Source organism: Varroa destructor, unplaced genomic scaffold (assembly GCF_002443255.2).
Source record: "Varroa destructor unplaced genomic scaffold, Vdes_3.0 BEIS01000001.1, whole genome shotgun sequence".
NCBI lineage: Eukaryota > Metazoa > Arthropoda > Arachnida > Mesostigmata > Varroidae > Varroa > Varroa destructor.
Genome location: NW_019211454.1, coordinates 40,400,713 through 40,419,318, shown reverse-complemented (window position 1 = coordinate 40,419,318; position 18,606 = coordinate 40,400,713). Strand labels below are relative to the sequence as shown.

Genomic DNA, 18,606 nt, shown 5'->3' with positions numbered 1-18,606 from the left:
TATAAAGAAATGGCTAGACAATTTCAAGTGTGATCTTAAGCACAAGATTAATTTGGGCAAAAATGTGTGATCAGTTTATTACAAAAAATAAAAATCCTATTCGTGATAGTCAAACTAGCTTCATAGATGCGAAAAAGAAAACAATGGTTGTCCTTTTTTTAGAGATAATAACGTACCAACAGTGGACCTAAATAGTCTTCATGAAATTGACTCTTACAGATATGGCCTATATGAATTATATGTTTTCATAGCCTGGGCAATATGAAATTCGTACATTGCATCAGAATCATCTCGTAGCCATTTGGTTAGTTCTCTCCGGTGGCAGGAAGAGCGGATGCTATCAATTTTCAACCAGGACATACCTCGGCTTTAGTGTCTGACAATTTATCTTGAAGATCTTTTACTTCATCGGAATCGGAGTTACCCTTGCTCAGTTCTCCAACAGTTACCAGTTCTTGATTCTGAAACAGATAACAGTAATATGGATTCAGTATACGGAATCAGAACAAATTCAGATGTCAGCCCATACCTTGGCGACATTTTCTGGGCAAAAAATGCTTCTGACACACTTTAGGCACAAAATAACTTTCACTCAATGACCGTAAACTAACCACAATCCAACTGGCCAACCTACCTTAATCTCGAGGTTAGAAATACGTTGCTTGAGTTCGGCTATGAGCTGATCTTGCTCGCATTCCTTGATTTTCGAGTTCATTCGTTCTTCTTTGAGCTTCCCCTCGAGATCTGTGTACTTCCTAGTGGCTTCACGTAATTGTAACTCAAGCTCACGTTCTCGGGTAATTAATTTATCCTTTTCTTGTTGCAAATTTCTCAGGTCTTCTGCTTGCCTTCGCACCTGATTAACGCTCACCTGATTTTGAGCCTCCAGCTCCATTACTTTAGCCCGCAGTTCTTGCACTTCAGCCTGAACTTCGGCTTCACGCAAACGCAAAGAAAGTATCTGTTGTTCTAATTTCGTTGCCTCAGGCAGATCCGTAATTTGAGCTCCTGTCTGCTCGATGTGTTTTTGCCAAACTAGCTGTAAATCGGCAATGTTCTGCTTGAGCTCTTTAAGACCGAGATGAGCCTCAGCCTCCCGTAGTTTTACAGCAATTAATTCTTCCTGAAGAGCGGCTACAGAGTTTTCGGGGGTAGGTTGTTCGTGCAACCGCTTATTTTCGGCTTCCAACTCCTCTATCTGGTTCTGCAATTGCTTCATGGTTTCAAGATTTTCAGCCTCGCGAAGCTTCACTGCTACCAGCTCGTCCTGGAGAGCCTTAAGTACGTCGTCGGACGTCGAACCATTCGTGAGTGAACTTGGGTTGGACTGCGACTGTACAATATGAAGGTCAGTGTATTAGACCGATGTGTAGTGACATAAGGGGATGACAATAATAAGGAATTACTTTGGATGTCATCGCAACCCAAATGCTTCCACTCATGTGTTAGGGCCATATATAACGTCACAATAATTTTTAACAACAACCTATTACGAGATATTTAATGAGTCCGATACCTGAATAAGTTCCTGCACTTTTTCTTTTTGGTTCTCGAGTTCCATTGACAAGTGCAGTTCCTGTTGCCGGACAGCGGCAAGCTCGCGTTTGATAATGTAGTTTTCTTCGGCCTCCTGCGCTCGAACCACTTGACCTTGTATAAGCCGATCAGCCAAAGAAGAACTCTCCTTCGATACCAACAAAATAGAACAATTTCATACGATTTACCTAACATAGCAGTCTATTGTTACTAGACATGCTAAGAAATATCACATGATTGACGATTCATTTACACATAAAGCAATGTTGATATTGATTAACAATTTTGTTTAGTTCATTTATCCATACCAGCATCCACTGACGGACCGCGCCCATGCGCACCGGGCTGCGTGTACATTGTTCACAGTCCATCGTGTAACACAATACTACTTTAGCGATTACGCTGCTGACAATGTCTTCTCAGAACGAGTAGATGCGCTTCTAAGTACCGAATCAATAGAGTACCGTAATTTGACAAATATAAGAACACAATGAATTTGCGTTCTAGTCGGAACTTTCGCTTACTGCTGATAATAAACACGCAAGCTCGCACCCAAAATGTTACAACAACAAGCCGATGAAAACAATTTTTTACCTTTTGCCCAGAAGAAACTTTTTCTAATTCCTAGATACAGGCCACGTCTGCCGTGTTTGACAAATGCGCCCCCAACAACAGGCTGCATACACGCCCGACAGGTAGCTCCCTAGTTACTATATTGCTGTGAGGCTGTGTGCTGGCAGTTTGCATGTATGATGGCAGAGAAGTGCGTACATCCTAGTCGAAGTAAAGCTAGGTAAAATGAGGGATACCTGCCAGCCGTTTCAACCGGAGGAGCTTGTATTGTAGAGAACCGCCTATGTACAGGTCCATGCGAGATCTGAGCACCGACCAATCTCACGGTGTGTCATGATCGTCAGCGGAAGGGAGGACGGAACGGACACGTCGACGGAGGCGGCGTCCTATTCGTCGCTCAGCAACGAGTGTGGTCGCTTGATTGGCCGACGCACCGTGTGGCGTTAGAATATCCACAAATGCGTCGACATGCTTAACTGCATATATCTCGTAGAATAAAGAGTGCATAACTTTGCTCACAGCCACTCACAACAGGCCTTACACGCTGATCTCATCCAAGTCAAAGTTGGATAGGTCCCAGCCTGGCACCCTATCCGAAAGCCACACCCGACAACAGAGGTTACTGACAGAGAGGTTAGGATCAACAACGGAAACCTGAACTGCAATTCGCACAGCTGCCACGGCTGGTATGAAGCCCTACGCTTTATAATACGTCTATGATTGAGAAGCCGATGGGAGGCGTTACGTTCAGATGTGAATAATATATTCACAACTTACGCGTAAGTCTCCACCCCGTTCTTGCCCTAACGACCCAACGAACTTGTTCCCGGGAAACAATTGTTATTGTTGTCTCCCGCCAAAATAAACACTTCTGTCAAATTTGTTCACTATACTTAGTGCGAGGAAGCAACCTAGACAAGCAATCTAGACCTGATCGACCTTCGGCATACATTGGCCACTATGTGTCTGACTTCTTAATACCATATATATATATATACACACATGCATATGGCGCCGCATATCGAAGGCACGATAAGACTGTTATAGGCTTCTGACGTCAGGTCGATATTGCTTCGCGCGTCATCTACGTGATGTATAGAAACATGGAGTGGAGAGCCTACTTCGCGTCCAGCCCACGATGCGTCGCCCCGCTGATGTCATGAGCATAAACAATATGGTGCAGCATAGAAGTAATAATGAAGTCCCACTAAATAAAAAACAAAAAGCTGCTTACCTGCTCTAAATTTTCGACACGCTGTCTCAAGATACGGTTTTCCGTGCGTAGACGCCGTAGCTCAATCTGCTCTTCGGTTTCGCGCGCTTTAATTGCTTGGTATTCCTTTTCGAGTTTCTTCATTCGCTTACTATTGTACTTAACTTGAACAGCTAATGAGACAAGATAGTCAACATCAGTGGACACCTTGGACGGCATCTCTTTCTGGAAATACTGTGATAAAAGTCAACGACAGATTTCGCTCGGTGAGAAACACCGTTAGACATAACCCCCACTTCTTTTTCTCTTTTATAAGTCTTCATCTTTCAGAGATCATTTTCGTCGTTTTCGTTTTTATTTCACGTGTCTATGTACCATTTATATTTCATTCTAGTTTATTATCTAAATCATATCACAATAAATAATGATAACGTTATTGAACGTCATATGAGGATGATGACCTTGTCGTACCGATGTGTGTACGGTCGTTTAGAACAATACAGATGTATTAGACTTTACTTTTTGTGTATCCCAGAGCGCAAACCCAAGTTTTCACTGCTTTCGTACGTGTTATTTTATTAGTTCGGAGAGCGCCATATACAACAGCAGTAATTACCTTGATCATTTCCTCCATGTCGAGAAGGAGTATATCCTCCTTGCATATCTGCAAGATAGCTATGCCAAGCCGGAACACCATCTCAATGCCCTCGCTGAGAAAAAGGTCCATACAGCGGGTCGCAACCGGAAATGGCAGCACCGAGGTAAACAGTGTTAGGAACCATGACGAAGCGTACATCGATGTATGAAACGACTGTGATTGAAAGTGCGCATGCAGCTCGGGAAGAAGCTCCTGCACGAGCAGCTCCAACTGGAACATGTAAAGACCCAGCTCAGCCATCGAAGGTTTATACACCTGGCGACGGTTAAAAAAATGAACATATCTACATTAGAATCGCTTTAACGCACTGTGCAGTGGTTTAGTCCATGGATAAATTCGAAAAGCTGATTTGGTAATTATTCCAATACATAAATATATGTAAGCTTGTTAGAAAGTAGGCACAGTTCAGTAATTTCGCTTATCGCTAATATGTAATACATTTGTAATCTAAAATACAATATCATATGTTCTTTTACTAGAAATTCATTGGAGGCTTATTACTGTTACTTTTTTTTTTTTTTTTTTTTGTTTTCTCGCTTGATGCTGAACTACAAAATAAGTATTATTATCCTTCTTAAGCTCTATTGGGATCACTCTATTGTAACGTTATCGTTTTCATTGATCGGTACAACTTTTTGCTTATTGGGTAAAAGCCGTCAGCATAAATATATGTCGAAGAGTTAGAAGCTAGTTAAACTAGGCATTTACTTGACCGAAACGTGCATAGCGACCGGAAAAAAGTAATACTGTATGCACGACTTAAGCGAGGTACGAAATGATAATAATAATAATAATCTGTCATTATTTGTCAGCTATTAAAGAAAAGGACGGCGCTAAACGCAGGATTACCTTAATATCAAACAAAAAGTAATTTATAAATTGCTCTCTATTTCCTCTTGCTACTCGACAGAAAGGTTAGATAAATTATTCAGAACGTGCAGATCCAATCTAATACGCACTGCTGTTTCGGCTGTTACAACACTACCGCTGACCATACAAATCTACATAGTTTTATCAGGCACTCTCAAAACAAGAGCAAATAATGAAGCTCCTACAGGCACGAAGAACTCTAAACCCACACAACTATACCGAACATTATTAGTCTTAAAGCTAGGACTACGATTAGTGCGTAAAAAAAAAACACTGGCTACATCGATTTCTCGATTTTTTGCTAGTTTACATGTTGGCCTCTTTTCTTGACCTCGCCTTGAGCCTTCTTCTACCCTGCCTGTTGCCTGAAAACCACACAAATTTTGCCAGCATCCGCGTGAAAAGAAATGTATTACAGCCACAAGTATGCCAGGGTAAACCAACACGGACGAAGTAGGTACATTACTGCAGCCAACCATGAAAATGAAAAGTTCCATGCTTGCAACATACTCTCTTTCACCTACTGCTGTTACAAGTGAGAAAAAGCGCAGCAGACGACATTTGAAAAAAAAGGTCTGTTATTTCCCACGCTAACGCCTACGCACGTTCTCTTGGTGTCGTACTTCGGCACGAATCGGCTCTGCATTGGGTCGCTCACATCACGAACAGACGACAACTGACGCGTCCGCCACACTTGGTCCGAATGGAAGCTTAGGAATAGGCGGAGGACGGAATAGTAGAAATCGCAGTGTGTCGGGCACTCGGCTGTGTGTGGCGCGGGACGGGCCTGCTCGTATAGAACCATTCCCAAGGGGTTCACGCCATGACGACTATTGCCTGCAGTGACTTTCTTTTCGCTTGGCGATATCTCGTACAGTCCGCACATGTATCTGCAGTTTCTTTAATGGGTATGATACCCAGGCGAGCGATGCTTTGTTCTACGCCCCACTGCCCCACACTGCGAGCTTCACCTCGCTCCCTTTTTGTACGCTGGCATCGAACTGTTGTCAAGGGACGAAATGTCGCGATTGCTGGATATGGTAGGATGCGTGTTAGACCGCTTGCTTATGGGAACATCATCATCATCAACTCAAAACTGCCGTACACGTACCCATACGGCATCAGCAATATTATGTACGAAGCAGGAGGTGAAAACGTGTCGAGCATAAACAGAACACCAAATAGGTGCTTGGCAACATATTTCACCAACGAAGCTTTACGCCTGTTTAAAAAGCTAGCTACCAACATTGTCACTATTATACCGTCAAGATAATCCGCTTCATAGCCAGTACGTACTTATATTTCGAAATGCATCCAATACTAATGTCCAATGGCTTATACCTCAAACTTCTGAAAGACGCCTCGAAACGAAAAAAGCTTACTAACCAGTGGGATCAATGACATGCATAATCATTCCAAATACAGTTAGATAACTGCCTATTACTATAAGTTCTAATAATTTAAATGGACACACCTCTCTCAGTCGGTAATCGCTCATCATGCGCACTAACACAGTGAAAGTTTCTAGTTCGGGCATGTGCAGCAACAGAAGGCCGACAATGAACGCGCTACCCTGACAATAGCCAACCTCGCGATCGTGTAGCGAGTAAGCCTTCATCACGTTGAACAATGCCTCCTGACCCGGTCCGTTTTTCTCCCGGAAGAAATCCTGCTCTGGGTACGTGCGTGCTATATCTCGTCGAATGACCTTCTCACACGGAGAGGTGCCAGCCAGATAGCCTTCATAGAGGTCGCGTGCGCTACACGTCGTCGCATTGCTTAATAGTTGCCAGGCCACAGCACGAAACTGTGGAGGGATTCCTTTACGGACAGCATCCTGAAACGAAATCATCAACGGTAAATGAAGATGACGGCTACTGGCTCCTTCATAGCGCTATAGTGCACGGACGTCGTGTTACGCTCACGAGAAACTTTGCCTGCCGCATACAAGTGTGTCGTTTCAATGGGCCACATGAAAGATTCCCTCAACCAGTACCGTTTGGCAGGAAGAGCTCTTAGGTGACATATTTATGCTGCACTCTTGTAACGACTGCGTCGAAGCAAACTTATCAGCCATCTTTAACGCAGCTGGTAGATTTACGTCGACAGGACATCACTTTTACGGTTGTGCCATTTGCCAAAATGAATAAACACATTTAATAATCGATTCTTCATTCCTGCATTGCATTGTGTCCTGTTGCCGGTTCGTTTCTATTGTTTAAGAGTTCATACATTTCTAGTTGGGTCGTACGGGAAGCATCGGTGTGTTTTCAGCATTTTAATGTATAGAATATCTAAGTCATAAATAAGCTGAGCGCGTACGTTATGTAGAATGTGGAATAGCCGTCTAAGCTGAAAGAATTGCTTTTACTACCTGTATATTTGTTAGTAAACACATTGAAATTCTTAGTTGTTGCCTAGTTTATACTGTGAAGCGCGATATCTAATACTGCTATAAAGATGCTTGAGGTAACAAACACCATATTCCTAAAACTGTCCTTTTAGATATTCAAAGCTACCTACTATATTAAATGCATCTTATAATATAATGCAATTCGTCCGTTCCCTATTACGTGCGTTCGTATGTATATGACACTGTAGTAGTAGCACCAGTTACGAGGCCTGTCTGTCTAGAAGCTCCTGAACCCAAGGTTATACCAACAGCCAGTGCAACACAGTCAGCCGTATTTAGTTGGTCACCAATTTCGCCAATCGTTCGCCTTCTCTTCCCAGATCTTTGCTCCTGTCATGTTTGCTGGCTCAGAATTGCCAGAATCGCAACATGTACCCACACTGTCGTCTATACTTGGGTGTCTCGCCTACAGTTTTTACTGCTGACGTCAACAGCAGTTAGAGTGAAAGCCGAAACAAGTGATCGAGCTGGAGTAAACAGCGGTCCTAGAGCAAACAGTCGTCTACGAGCGAAAAATCGGTAGTGACTAGAGATGGCGCATTGTCGAGGGTACGATCTCATAGTGGAGTATCACAGCAGCGACTGACATGCCCTCGCTGGCTTACAGGGGCAGATTGGCCGAGAGACAGTCAGAGAGACAGGACGTCATCTATAATTTCACAGCCGCCGTCTCCAGAACCAACTGACTGATCCTGCTCTTTGTCTCACTGTTAGCAACTATTCTTGTCAACTGTTCAACGCTCCTCTTTGTCTTGTGAATCGGACCAATGCGCCCCATCAACGATTCGACAACCCGCAAGCACACTAATCCGGCGCACCTGTACCCTACATAGCTTCTGTCTTCATTGAATCACTTCCCTCGGTCGGACGGAAAATCAGAATAAAAATTGAGGCCCAGAAACTTGCAGATAACAATATTAAATCCTGGTGAGGCTCGTGCGCGTATTGCTTTTATTACAACTGCTTGCTTTGCAGCATTTGGGTTTTTCTTGCTGATGACACTCATAGGCGATGCCGAATGCCCATTCTGCTCTTTTTTTCTTGTCCATCTTCAGCGCAGCTAGCACAGTGACGCATCTACTGTGCTTTGCTTTATGAATCTGCTATCGGTCTAGTAAACACAAGCGTATGCCAACTATCCCATACCTGACACTTACGCCGAGCTAAGTTAACGACGTACAAACGTTGTAGGTATATTGCTACAGCAACAGGAGATAGTTGTTCCTGTTATTCCTTCCAGCTCTAACTCTTAACGTGTATCCATCTGTCACACGGTTTGTTTACGATCATGCTATGGATAAGTATTATGACACTACTACATTATACATATTGTCTGAGCGACCACTCGATGTCAGAGATTCCAAAGATAACTGATAGTATTATATGAAACGCTAAACATAACAAACCATAAAAAACATGCGCCAACTGTTTTATACTATGTACAATATTATTACCTTAAGGACGTCTGGCTTTTTCTTTTTAAGGTTCTCGTAATCCTGGACGGTTTTGCCCCACTGTTGAAGGATATCATCCTCGCTGTCGTCTATCGAATTGGCTCCGGAGGATCCGCTTAGTGATGTCGTCCCATTCGTATTCATATTGACCGAGATCTGCGACGTGTCAGAGGACCGTCGCGAATGGCCCGTTGAAGTTAACGATGAAAGCGATTTGGAATCCTTCTCCAACAACCTGATTAAACGATTAAACGGTTACTTAAGCTGTACGTATATGGGTACAGCGCTAGCATAGCACAACAATGATTATAGCGCTTACCCAAACCTGGTGACTTACCGTGAATGTGTCAAATATCCACTTATACACGTTGGACAATGAAATAATTATATTCAATTAATGGTCCACTTAGAAATTCAAATTACGCTAAGCGATCGACGGTTGAGTATCCGTTACAGGTAGGTACACAGTTAGATGCCTGAGCCTAACAATGAAATGTAGTGTTATAAAAGTACTATGCGCGAGTTCGGGGTTGAGCATTTCCTACCTCTAATACGTATTCAGGGAAATCATAGGTAGACGTGAATTGGTAGACCATTTCAGGCAAAAGCGGTGCAGTGTAGAACAAGTATGAAAGGAATAGTAGAATTGGCATTCACTTTGTACTGAATTTGTGTTCCTACCGCTCGGAATTGGTCCCGGTAGTACGACGTTGGGCGGTATTGATGGCACGGTCGACGGTTGAACAGGATTTATGAAGTCTAAATTGTAAGTGCATCATCACACTAATATGTTACTGACTTTCTTATTACTACATTAATGGTACATTTTAGGACACGGGTATGACCTTATGACGGTTATTACTCTGCACAAGTGGCTTAAAAACCAACAAAAAAACACAAATTATTCGCATCTTTAGTATATTGCCTGTGAAAAATCAAATCCGTATGCATGCCCAAAACAAAGTAGTGGACAGAAGCTTGAAGCGAAACATTCCAATTATCGTATTTCAAATCGTGTTTTAACATAAAATCTATAATCATGATTTTGTGTCATCCCACTCATCTTGTCAAATTCTCTCACTTCTCGCTTTTTTTCAAATGTGGGTCGCGCAGTAACCGAATGTGAGAAACACGTTGAATGGCCCATCTCATAAGCGTCTGTTGCAATATGCGTGCTGTCAAGATTGGTGACCAATTTCGAGCAAGAACATCTACCCACACTGCCCCGCCGTCTGCCCATCGGCCTTTGCCCACTTGAACGGCTTTCTAGTGTTATCCGATGAGGTTTCAAGGATCAAAACGCTTCTTCATACCAAAACGAAAAAAAGCCTTCAAGTTCCGCAAGTTTCCTATAAGCCACGACTGATTATACCTCGTAGATATATATGGGTATATTCGTTCCGCTCACAAGACCCCCAGTAGCAAATGTTTGGGGACAGTCACTCACATCAAGAAGAACGAGGGCATTGACATACGAACAGCACAAACAAGGATGCTCATTAGCGGGACTCTACCACTTTCCTTTATGTTTCAGTAGAACCCTCAGCTCGTCCGCATCTTGTTCACTGCGTGTCATGAGAATAAGGAAAAATTTCCCCATTATTCATCTCTCTATTCCATCATGCGCCATTCTACCTTTCAGTCCTTCTTCCCTGGTTACTCGTTATTTCATCCGTGTGCCTGTGCTTTTGAGCAATTTAAGCTACGGAGGCCTCCTAATTCATATTACACCAAAACAATTTGCTTGTTCTATAACTTCTCCCAGCTACGTACGCTTAGCATAGTCTCTGCCCGTTGCCGCTTTTTACCACTCAAATTTCTAACTTTTTCACCGTGTCCAGATTTTTTCTAATTAATGGCCCTGCTGAGTTGAGCATCCGCGAAGCTAATTCAGGTTTCTCGCCAAGATGTATCTTTCTTTCATTGGTATCGAGTTCCCTTAATCTGAATTCGTCAGTCTTTAACTTCTTCCCCACTAGCACGTAAGAAAACACGAAAGAAAAAAGCAGGATCCTTGAACTTTGATTTTCGATGTGGTTTGATAATTAAGCCGCTCAAAAAAGTAAGATTAGTCGAGGTTAGAATAAATAGCCGAGCTCAATATTGGCGGGTCCTAGAAATGGAAACCAAAACCAACAAAAATCCAACGTTTATTTTTGTTTTAACTGTTTAATATAATTTAGTTCAACGTTTGTGTTAAATGGACTGGATGTTTATTCAGTCACTAAAATTGTCAGGAATGCTATTGTAGAGTAAACTGAACATCGTCTAGAATCTTACGTCTGTAAGTTATGAACTTTCTTATTCGGGTTTCGCAACCAACCGCGCTGGGTTTTCCGGACAAATTAACCGCAAGCGGTTCTTTCTGCTGAAGTTTACGTTCTATTCAAACTATAGGTGCTGCTAATTTTAAGGTTCTACACGTACGTGAACTCAATAAGACTTCCTGTCCTTCCTTTTACCTAAATTCTTAACAAAGACACACTTACGCACAATATTTAGAAGGAAAAAAAGTACCGATGTTTATCGTGTGCGCGAAGCTCCCACTCACTCCCAGCTTTGAGTTGCTAAATCAAGATCATGTCCTAATTTGAACGTCACACAACGTTGTGTTCTAGCCTAGATATAAAAAATGGTTTGTTCTCTTTTCAATATCAAATACAAATTATAATCCTTCTCTAAATACTCATCACGTTCGTTAGCTTAAAGGAAGTCAACGTTTATCTACCTGGCGTTTCTCCTCCGTCGGTTAGTACAGAAATTCAATCATATTAAGTGCATTGTGAGCCACAACAACGACCAGGCGGACCAATAATAGTGTGTTTTTTTCCCTCTGCATGCATGTGTGTATGTAGACATGTGTATGTTTATCACCCCGCTAGTTCCTCATTCTGTCTGGAAGTTCAATTACACGATGCATTAGCTCAAAAGGGGACTTTCCCACATAGCGACTACCATCCAAATGTCACCATCAAATTCGGATTTCTTCGTCCTTGATACCTCGTCTGCGCGTATTGTCACCAAATAGCGACATGGCAACGAAAGGTTCCAGGTTGCTAGCGCGCGTTATAGCTGACAACAGCGGCCAACAAGAACCGAGTTCCCGTTTCGAGACAAAGTTGCAGGTGGCTAGTCGTAGACCGATAGAAATAGTGGCAGTAGTAACTTGGCCAGCAGCAACAACCGTTAGCGGCCAAGAAAAGAAACCCTTCGAGGGAATGGCCAGATTCTGGATCGCCGCGATTAGTCAGGCCGACAGTGCCGCCACATCACTTCTACGGTTGCTACTATTACCGCTCTGCCGTTGTTAGCTCAACTTGAATGGCTCACCAATGACTCATCACTGATTGCGTGGACCTCTGGAAAGCGGATTTCTAATAGTGAGTCATCAGCAGACGATCCGCCAGTATCAGCAGCACCTTCTGTCCATCCATCTGCGAGATTTAATACGCACACAGAGCGAAGTCGCTGGACCAACAGCAATAACAATGGGTACCGCAGCGATAGCGATGCTGAAGAAAGATCATAGCGACGTCGCAAGTTGCGGTTCTGTGTGGAAGTTTGGCCAGGCTAGAAATGTTTCTACTGCATATGCTGCTACAATACAAATCAGTGCTTGCGTTCGACATAAACCGACAATATGTTCTTTCTTTGCGTACTCTACATGTTTGTATGTTGGCCAAGGATCGTTGGGGCGTCAAGTGAAGATAGAATCGCAATAGTGAGGCTCAGGATATTAGAGCTTAACCACGCAGGCATTACCTAATGATCTCATACAGACCATGCGAGACTAGTACTTGTACTGTCGCTACCATAGCTTGCCACGGAGTTAAGGCGTTGAAGATGGTTCTCTGATCGTTGCTTTCGAACTTTCATAAGCAAAGAATCACTAGCGACTACTATTCACTACGAGTGAACAAACAGAACGAAGATGAAATTATATATTAGCTCTTTGTTTGTTCTCGGCTGCTTTAGCCAGCAGCATTACACTGTACATGCCGGCTGTCGTTTCGATTCACTCGTTATGAAGTCCAACCTTCGCAGCAAAAATGATGCTTTCTTCACATACAAAACATGTATGTGAAGAAAGCATCATCTTTGCTGAAACGAAGTTTACAGACGTCACTCACGACAATATTCCAGTGCCTGCAAGAGGAAAGAGGCGGAAAGCCCAAGAAACGCTAAGTGAGGTGTCAGCTTTATTTGAATACTTAAAACCCTCCTGATTTACCTTCCATGAAATCCTTAATCGATTATGCCCAATGTTCGTTCCGCAGTCACACTCTCAAAAAAAAAACCTTGTATCTTCTTTCTACGCGACACGCTAGCCCGCTCCATGCGAATTCTCTTCCGGAGATCCCTGCTAAGCTTTCTCCTTTCCAAACTCGCAAGTTCTTGTTTTTCTGTTAACGAAGCAATAGCAACGTATCATAGAAATGTCTTTTGTCTAATTTTTTTGTCTGTTTCGACTGACTTGAACTTTGCGATGCCTTGCGCAACTCACGAAGGGGAAGTGCTTACACCTACCGACAGCCATCACACGAACTCGCCGTCTCACCGTGATACCTATTTTTGCAATATGGTTGCAAGAAAACAGAATAGTGATGCAAAAGGTCTGACATATCTACAGAAGTGAGACTATTTGTATATGCCATGCGAACACACTTTAGTGTTCGATATTCGTATCGATTTAGAGGAAAGGCATCAGTGAACCGCATGCGGCAATGAGCAGCGCAAAGACGATACGGCTCGTCGCTTACCGATTCTGCTCCTCTAGCTTATGCAGCAAGGCGATTTCGTCCTTAGAGACATCGCCGTTGAACTTCCTGTGGCACGGGCTACTATCCACTGACACCGAACTGTTCATGCTCCCTCCGTCCGGAGAGCTTGAATCCGACCTAAAACCGACAAAAAACAATTGGGAATGAAAGTCACTAATGTACATGACAAAGCGCAAATTCTGCTTTTATCGAAATCGATTAAGTCTGTGCGTATAGATAACTACATAAGCAACACCCTATATAAGAGGCAAAGTACATCAATCGCACCTCCGAAATCGAGCGTTGCTTGTAAGAATAAACACAATATCACCATTTTCTCAAGCGATCTTATTTATCTTGCCCATTTAGAAATACGTGTTGTAGACAAATACAGTTGTGGAAAAAACACTTCCTTGGATTTCTTTTCTTATAACTGAGTAAGCAAGTAATAATCGATAGAAACGTAGCATATAGCTAATATTATAAACTAGTGAATTTCCATATTAAATAAACAAAAAGGAACGCAGAAATCGGAAGTAGCGTGGCGATAAAAGAAGTGGCCTATATCTTCGAAAAAATCATAAAGAAAGAAACTGCTATGTACATAATAGTAAGAATAATAATAATCTTAACCTCAAGACTGTTGTTCAATCTAAAATTAAACAGGAAACGGTTTATTTATCTGTTAAAAGCAAACTAATAGCGAGTTGACAACTCCTTGTACTGCTTTCGTTTCATTAGCTTCCTGACCATCTAACTGCGGTCTTCGTTGCGCAAGCTCGCCCCTTACAAATGGCCGGTGATACCTCAATCAAGTCTTGCAATCAGGCTTCTTTTTAGTTTAGCTAATTTCATTATACCAATCCCCATATAACTAATCCATAGGTGTCCTATCAAGGCAAATAAATGTAAGCTGCAATTTACCGAAATTAATTGCGCTCTCTATCATCGTTATTGCTCGTCAGGATTTATAAAAACATAATTTTTAGTTTGCTTAGAGGGTGCCGCTGACCTAAATGGTTCTTCCTAAAATTCATTCCATTTACCGATTTACGATATACAATAATTCACGTTAAACTAGAATGTTGACTATTTCTACTATTTGAATGAGTCCTTTTTTTGCTACTCAATGGATACGAACATCCAGCATTTGCTGTATTATAAATAGTTGTCAAGAGCTTACACAAATGACCACGATATCTGCTTTACGTTATCGTTACCCTCGGCTATTAAGTTGGCTGCATCAGTTTGGAAGCTAAGCAGTCTCCGAAACCCATCTAATGAGCCGGCAGTACTTCCATTCTTCCACTGGCTACGCTTCATTCGTATACATTACCAAACTAAGTCCAATCTCTCTGCCCTCTCGGTGTGCAGATCCCTACTACGTAAATCAAGAACCCGTTCATGAAGCGGCCGCTACGCTTACAAGCTTCGTCCAATGTATCCCACAGCTGAAAACATCTTTGGACTCATTCGCTCTGGGTCGCTTTGATAATCCATCTGAAGTCCCTCTTAGGCTCATCTGTTCCTTCTGCTGGGCACCTGATGGCCGTAATGCGATTTTTTGGGTGCTTGTAGCATGTGTTGTTTTACTTACAATTGCCTATAGGGAGTCGGAGCTCTACTAATTGCTTGTCTCTCCTGCCTAACATACGTCCACTGCCGGCTGGTTTCACTGTCGTGGTTGTTTGTATCTAACTAGCGTGTCCCACATTCCCTACCACCGTTCGGCAACTGGATGTGGATCCAAATGGATGGATCACCTGGGCTTCATTCACCCCGTTTGGGCTCCGTTCGCTTCCGTGGGACGTGCAACTTAACAGCGGAAATGGCAACAACGATCACAGTGGGCCCACCATAATCACGTTAGCAACAAGCAGCCACTGCAACACTGAGTATTGCATTAGACCGTCGTTATCTATGACGACCATCTGAAGGCAACCAAAAGAGCCGCCTCGAATAACAACAACAGCAAGTTTAACGGTTTACCTAGCATACCGTTGCCCCAGAAGCGTCGACACGCACACACAGATAGCACGACAGGTAAGCAACGAATATAGGAGGTCACGGCCTCGAGAATGATGCGCTTCCGTATAACATCAGGCAGCACACACACGACTGCAGCATGAAAAGGGCGCAATCAGTAGTATAAGGTTAAGTAACTACGGGAACCTTGCAAGCCGGTCACTTACCGGTTATTAGAGGGATCCAACCCATCGTAAGTACTCGGTAAAATATCCCTGACACCAGTAGTAAATGTTCAGTTTTTCCGGCAGGTGCTCTACGCCCGAACAAGGCATCAAAAGTACTAAGGGCTGCTAAGGGAAATATTGTCAATAGATAGCAACAACAAGAATGGTGACATCAACAAAGATGACCACAGCCACGAAGACTGTTAAGGATGAAGTGCGGAAGTATTTGGCAAGACTCCACTTTGTCCAATTGCAACGACTATTCGACTAGTGATGCTGAGAACAACGCACTAATAAACTGTAACAGTCGCATGGAGAGTAAAATAAAATTACGTTAACTTACAAGTTACTTAAACAAGCAACCATTTATATAGTAAATAACTCAACACAATTTTGTAATGCAGCGCCCCAAAATAAGCACACAGTTTATGTCTAAAAGGAATCAGCGGTTGAAATGAAAACCTCAACAGTTGTCGTTAGTGTGGGTTTGGAACAATGTTTGATAGTATAAAAACAGAAGTAAAGACGTTAGAGGATGATTTTTCTAAACACTTTTCATTGTTTGTTTACACAACTGTGTTTAAACAACAATTAACTTAAGTAGCAGCAACTCTCACAGAATATATATAGATCGTGTAATGAGGCGATTAATATAATAGCTGTTTGATATAAATTAAATTTTCTATTACATATATAACACTGCCGATCAACGCGTTTATTCGTAATAAGCAAAGCTTCCCATACCACCTGTTTTCATCCGTCACACTCTCAAGTGTGCGTAAACTACCAATACGTATTACTAGTCTTAGTAAAAACATTGCCAATCGCTGGAAGCTTAACAATTAAGCAAAAATGTAAACAGTAGGACCATCAGTCAGCTAATCAGCAGTTAGCGCCCCATACGCTTGCGAAGTAGTTCTGGCTTTTCTTTCTCGTTTTTTTTCAAAGTGCGGCTTTTTACTTCTGACTGGTCTGTTTGTTTTCCTCTTGCTGCTAACGACGAGCAGAACGCTCGAAGAGTCCGACGTTTCAATCATTACTCGGCACGCCGATCAGCGCTAGTCGCACAAAATATTGTCGTCATTTGCTGAGCTTCTGATTTATGAACGCACTTTTGGACAATCCTTGGGCACATTCCTCAACAGGTCTCAATGACGACCTCCAACGTTTGATAAATGCACTGCAGGACCAGCATCGAACCAGTTACCCCCTTACACCCCAGTATACCCACACGTACGACTGAGCGTAGCTAAGTGACATTCCTGATTCAAGTCATTAGTCCACTTTACTATGCGCTTACTACCATTATTACTATTATAAAATCCTCGTGCAGGAAGTTCATTTAATTGCACTCTATAACACTCTTCAACTTCCGAAAGCTTACATTGTCTCTAATAGCTATCCTGGCTATATTGTGTTTATTCGCTTAGAAGTAGAAGAGTCAACGAGGATTCTCTGAAAGAATCTACTCATTAAAACTGTACAAATATTTCATAAACAAAAAGGACATTTGTTAAAATTGGTCATCGCATGTTTATGCCACACGTTTTCCTTCTTTACTTTTTTTTGTACCAGCTGAAACCTCGCAGCAGTCATTTCCACGTACCTGTGACAGGGTTAGGATAACATTGCAGTATTTTAGGAGCAGGCAGTGCAATGATATTTAAACAGGTCCTTCGAAAACGAACTGTGTGCCAACAAAATAGACAGACAGTTAATTCAAATGCTTAAAATATATATTTCATTAGAAATAAATTGACATTTGGTATAAGCACTGAAAATTGCCTTAGCAGGCAGATAATCAAGTACAAATACCGCCTCGTCTTTTTGTATTCCCATCAAGACCTTTGATGGAATCTAGCTCAGTGATTGGCTGGCCGATTGCTATGCCCGACCATAAGATGATAGCTGTGATTTTTATTGTGGCTGTAACAATTCAGTAATAATATTACTGACGTAGGTTTATTAATCAAATGGCGGTTTTTTAATGTCAATTATCACCTCAGTGTCGTCTGCTATTGTGTATAGAAGCTATGCTGTATTTACGCATAAGGTCTCTCTCATAGCATCATTTCACGATATGTTTGTTAAACTAGAAGTACCTTGAACCGAATAAGTAATTTACAAATATGCCTCTTTGCTGTGGTGAGTCAGCTTGTATTAAGGCAAAAAAAAAAAAAAAAAAATATTCCGAGAACCGTGGGAAAATGTTGAGGCTCTATATATAGACACACACACTTGTGCATTAGTTTAAGATATCAAGGCGCCACACGGATGCAGCATCTTGAATAAACCCCACTATGGCCCAAGTTGTATTGGGTTGCTGGCCCCAACTTGGAATAGTTAGTTAAATCTTTTTTACTGTTATTTGCAAATGAGTGGACACCTTCCATAATTTTCTCTGTCTGTAAAAGAACTTCCGGATTACATCCCGTCATACATACATTAAACATTTAGAAATGTTTGTCGCCACAACACCAAATTACTATTATTATTATGCCATATTAGTACTCGATATTCAGAGCAGCAAAGGGCCTTATAATGAATGACGTGTAGCCTACTAGGTGCGAATCAGACTTAAGGCCATACGCTATCTTACATAGAAATAAAACTACAGCGAATCAATATTGTACAGGACTCTTACACAATTGTGCGCTGGGTTTGAATCAAATTTTAGCGTTTTTTTTCCAATATTCCAAACATTAGCTTTGCATTCTGAACTTGTTGGTCGCTGCTAACAGAAACACTTCATTAGTGATGACATAACACGTCCTTTGTGACGTCTGAGGCCGGTGACTTCCACATGAACATTTGATACAAATACGCGGGTAAAGTATTTCTATGTTTACCGAATAGATGAGCATATAATGAGAACATGCATACAAAACCCACCGGTATAGCGTTGTTAAGCGGCCTCTACACGAAAAATCAATAAAC

General features: G+C 42.1%; 1 protein-coding gene across 8 annotated transcripts in view; it reads right to left on the bottom strand.

Annotated features, from left to right (window-relative positions):
• Positions 1–18,606, bottom strand: part of LOC111253931 (ecotropic viral integration site 5 ortholog-like) — a 70,070-nt gene that overhangs the window by 10,259 nt on the left and 41,205 nt on the right. For 5 of the 8 annotated variants that reach the window (XR_015319414.1, XM_022814190.2, XM_022814218.2 and 2 more), the window contains 8 exons: positions 13,478–13,615; positions 8,718–8,952; positions 6,325–6,687; positions 3,939–4,235; positions 3,344–3,556; positions 1,517–1,684; positions 635–1,333; positions 363–461 (listed from right to left, as the gene is read on the bottom strand). Coding sequence is in view for 7 of the 8 variants with exons in the window: in XM_022814190.2 (XP_022669925.1) it covers positions 363–461; positions 635–1,333; positions 1,517–1,684; positions 3,344–3,556; positions 3,939–4,235; positions 6,325–6,687; positions 8,718–8,952; positions 13,478–13,615 (2,212 nt within the window). In the remaining variant the exon portion in view is untranslated. Of the gene's footprint in view, positions 1–362; positions 462–634; positions 1,334–1,516; positions 1,685–3,343; positions 3,557–3,938; positions 4,236–6,324; positions 6,688–8,717; positions 8,953–12,948; positions 13,121–13,477; positions 13,616–18,606 lie in introns of those variants that run through there. The other 3 variants (XM_022814239.2, XM_086977822.1, XM_086977820.1) reach the window with 3 other exon arrangements.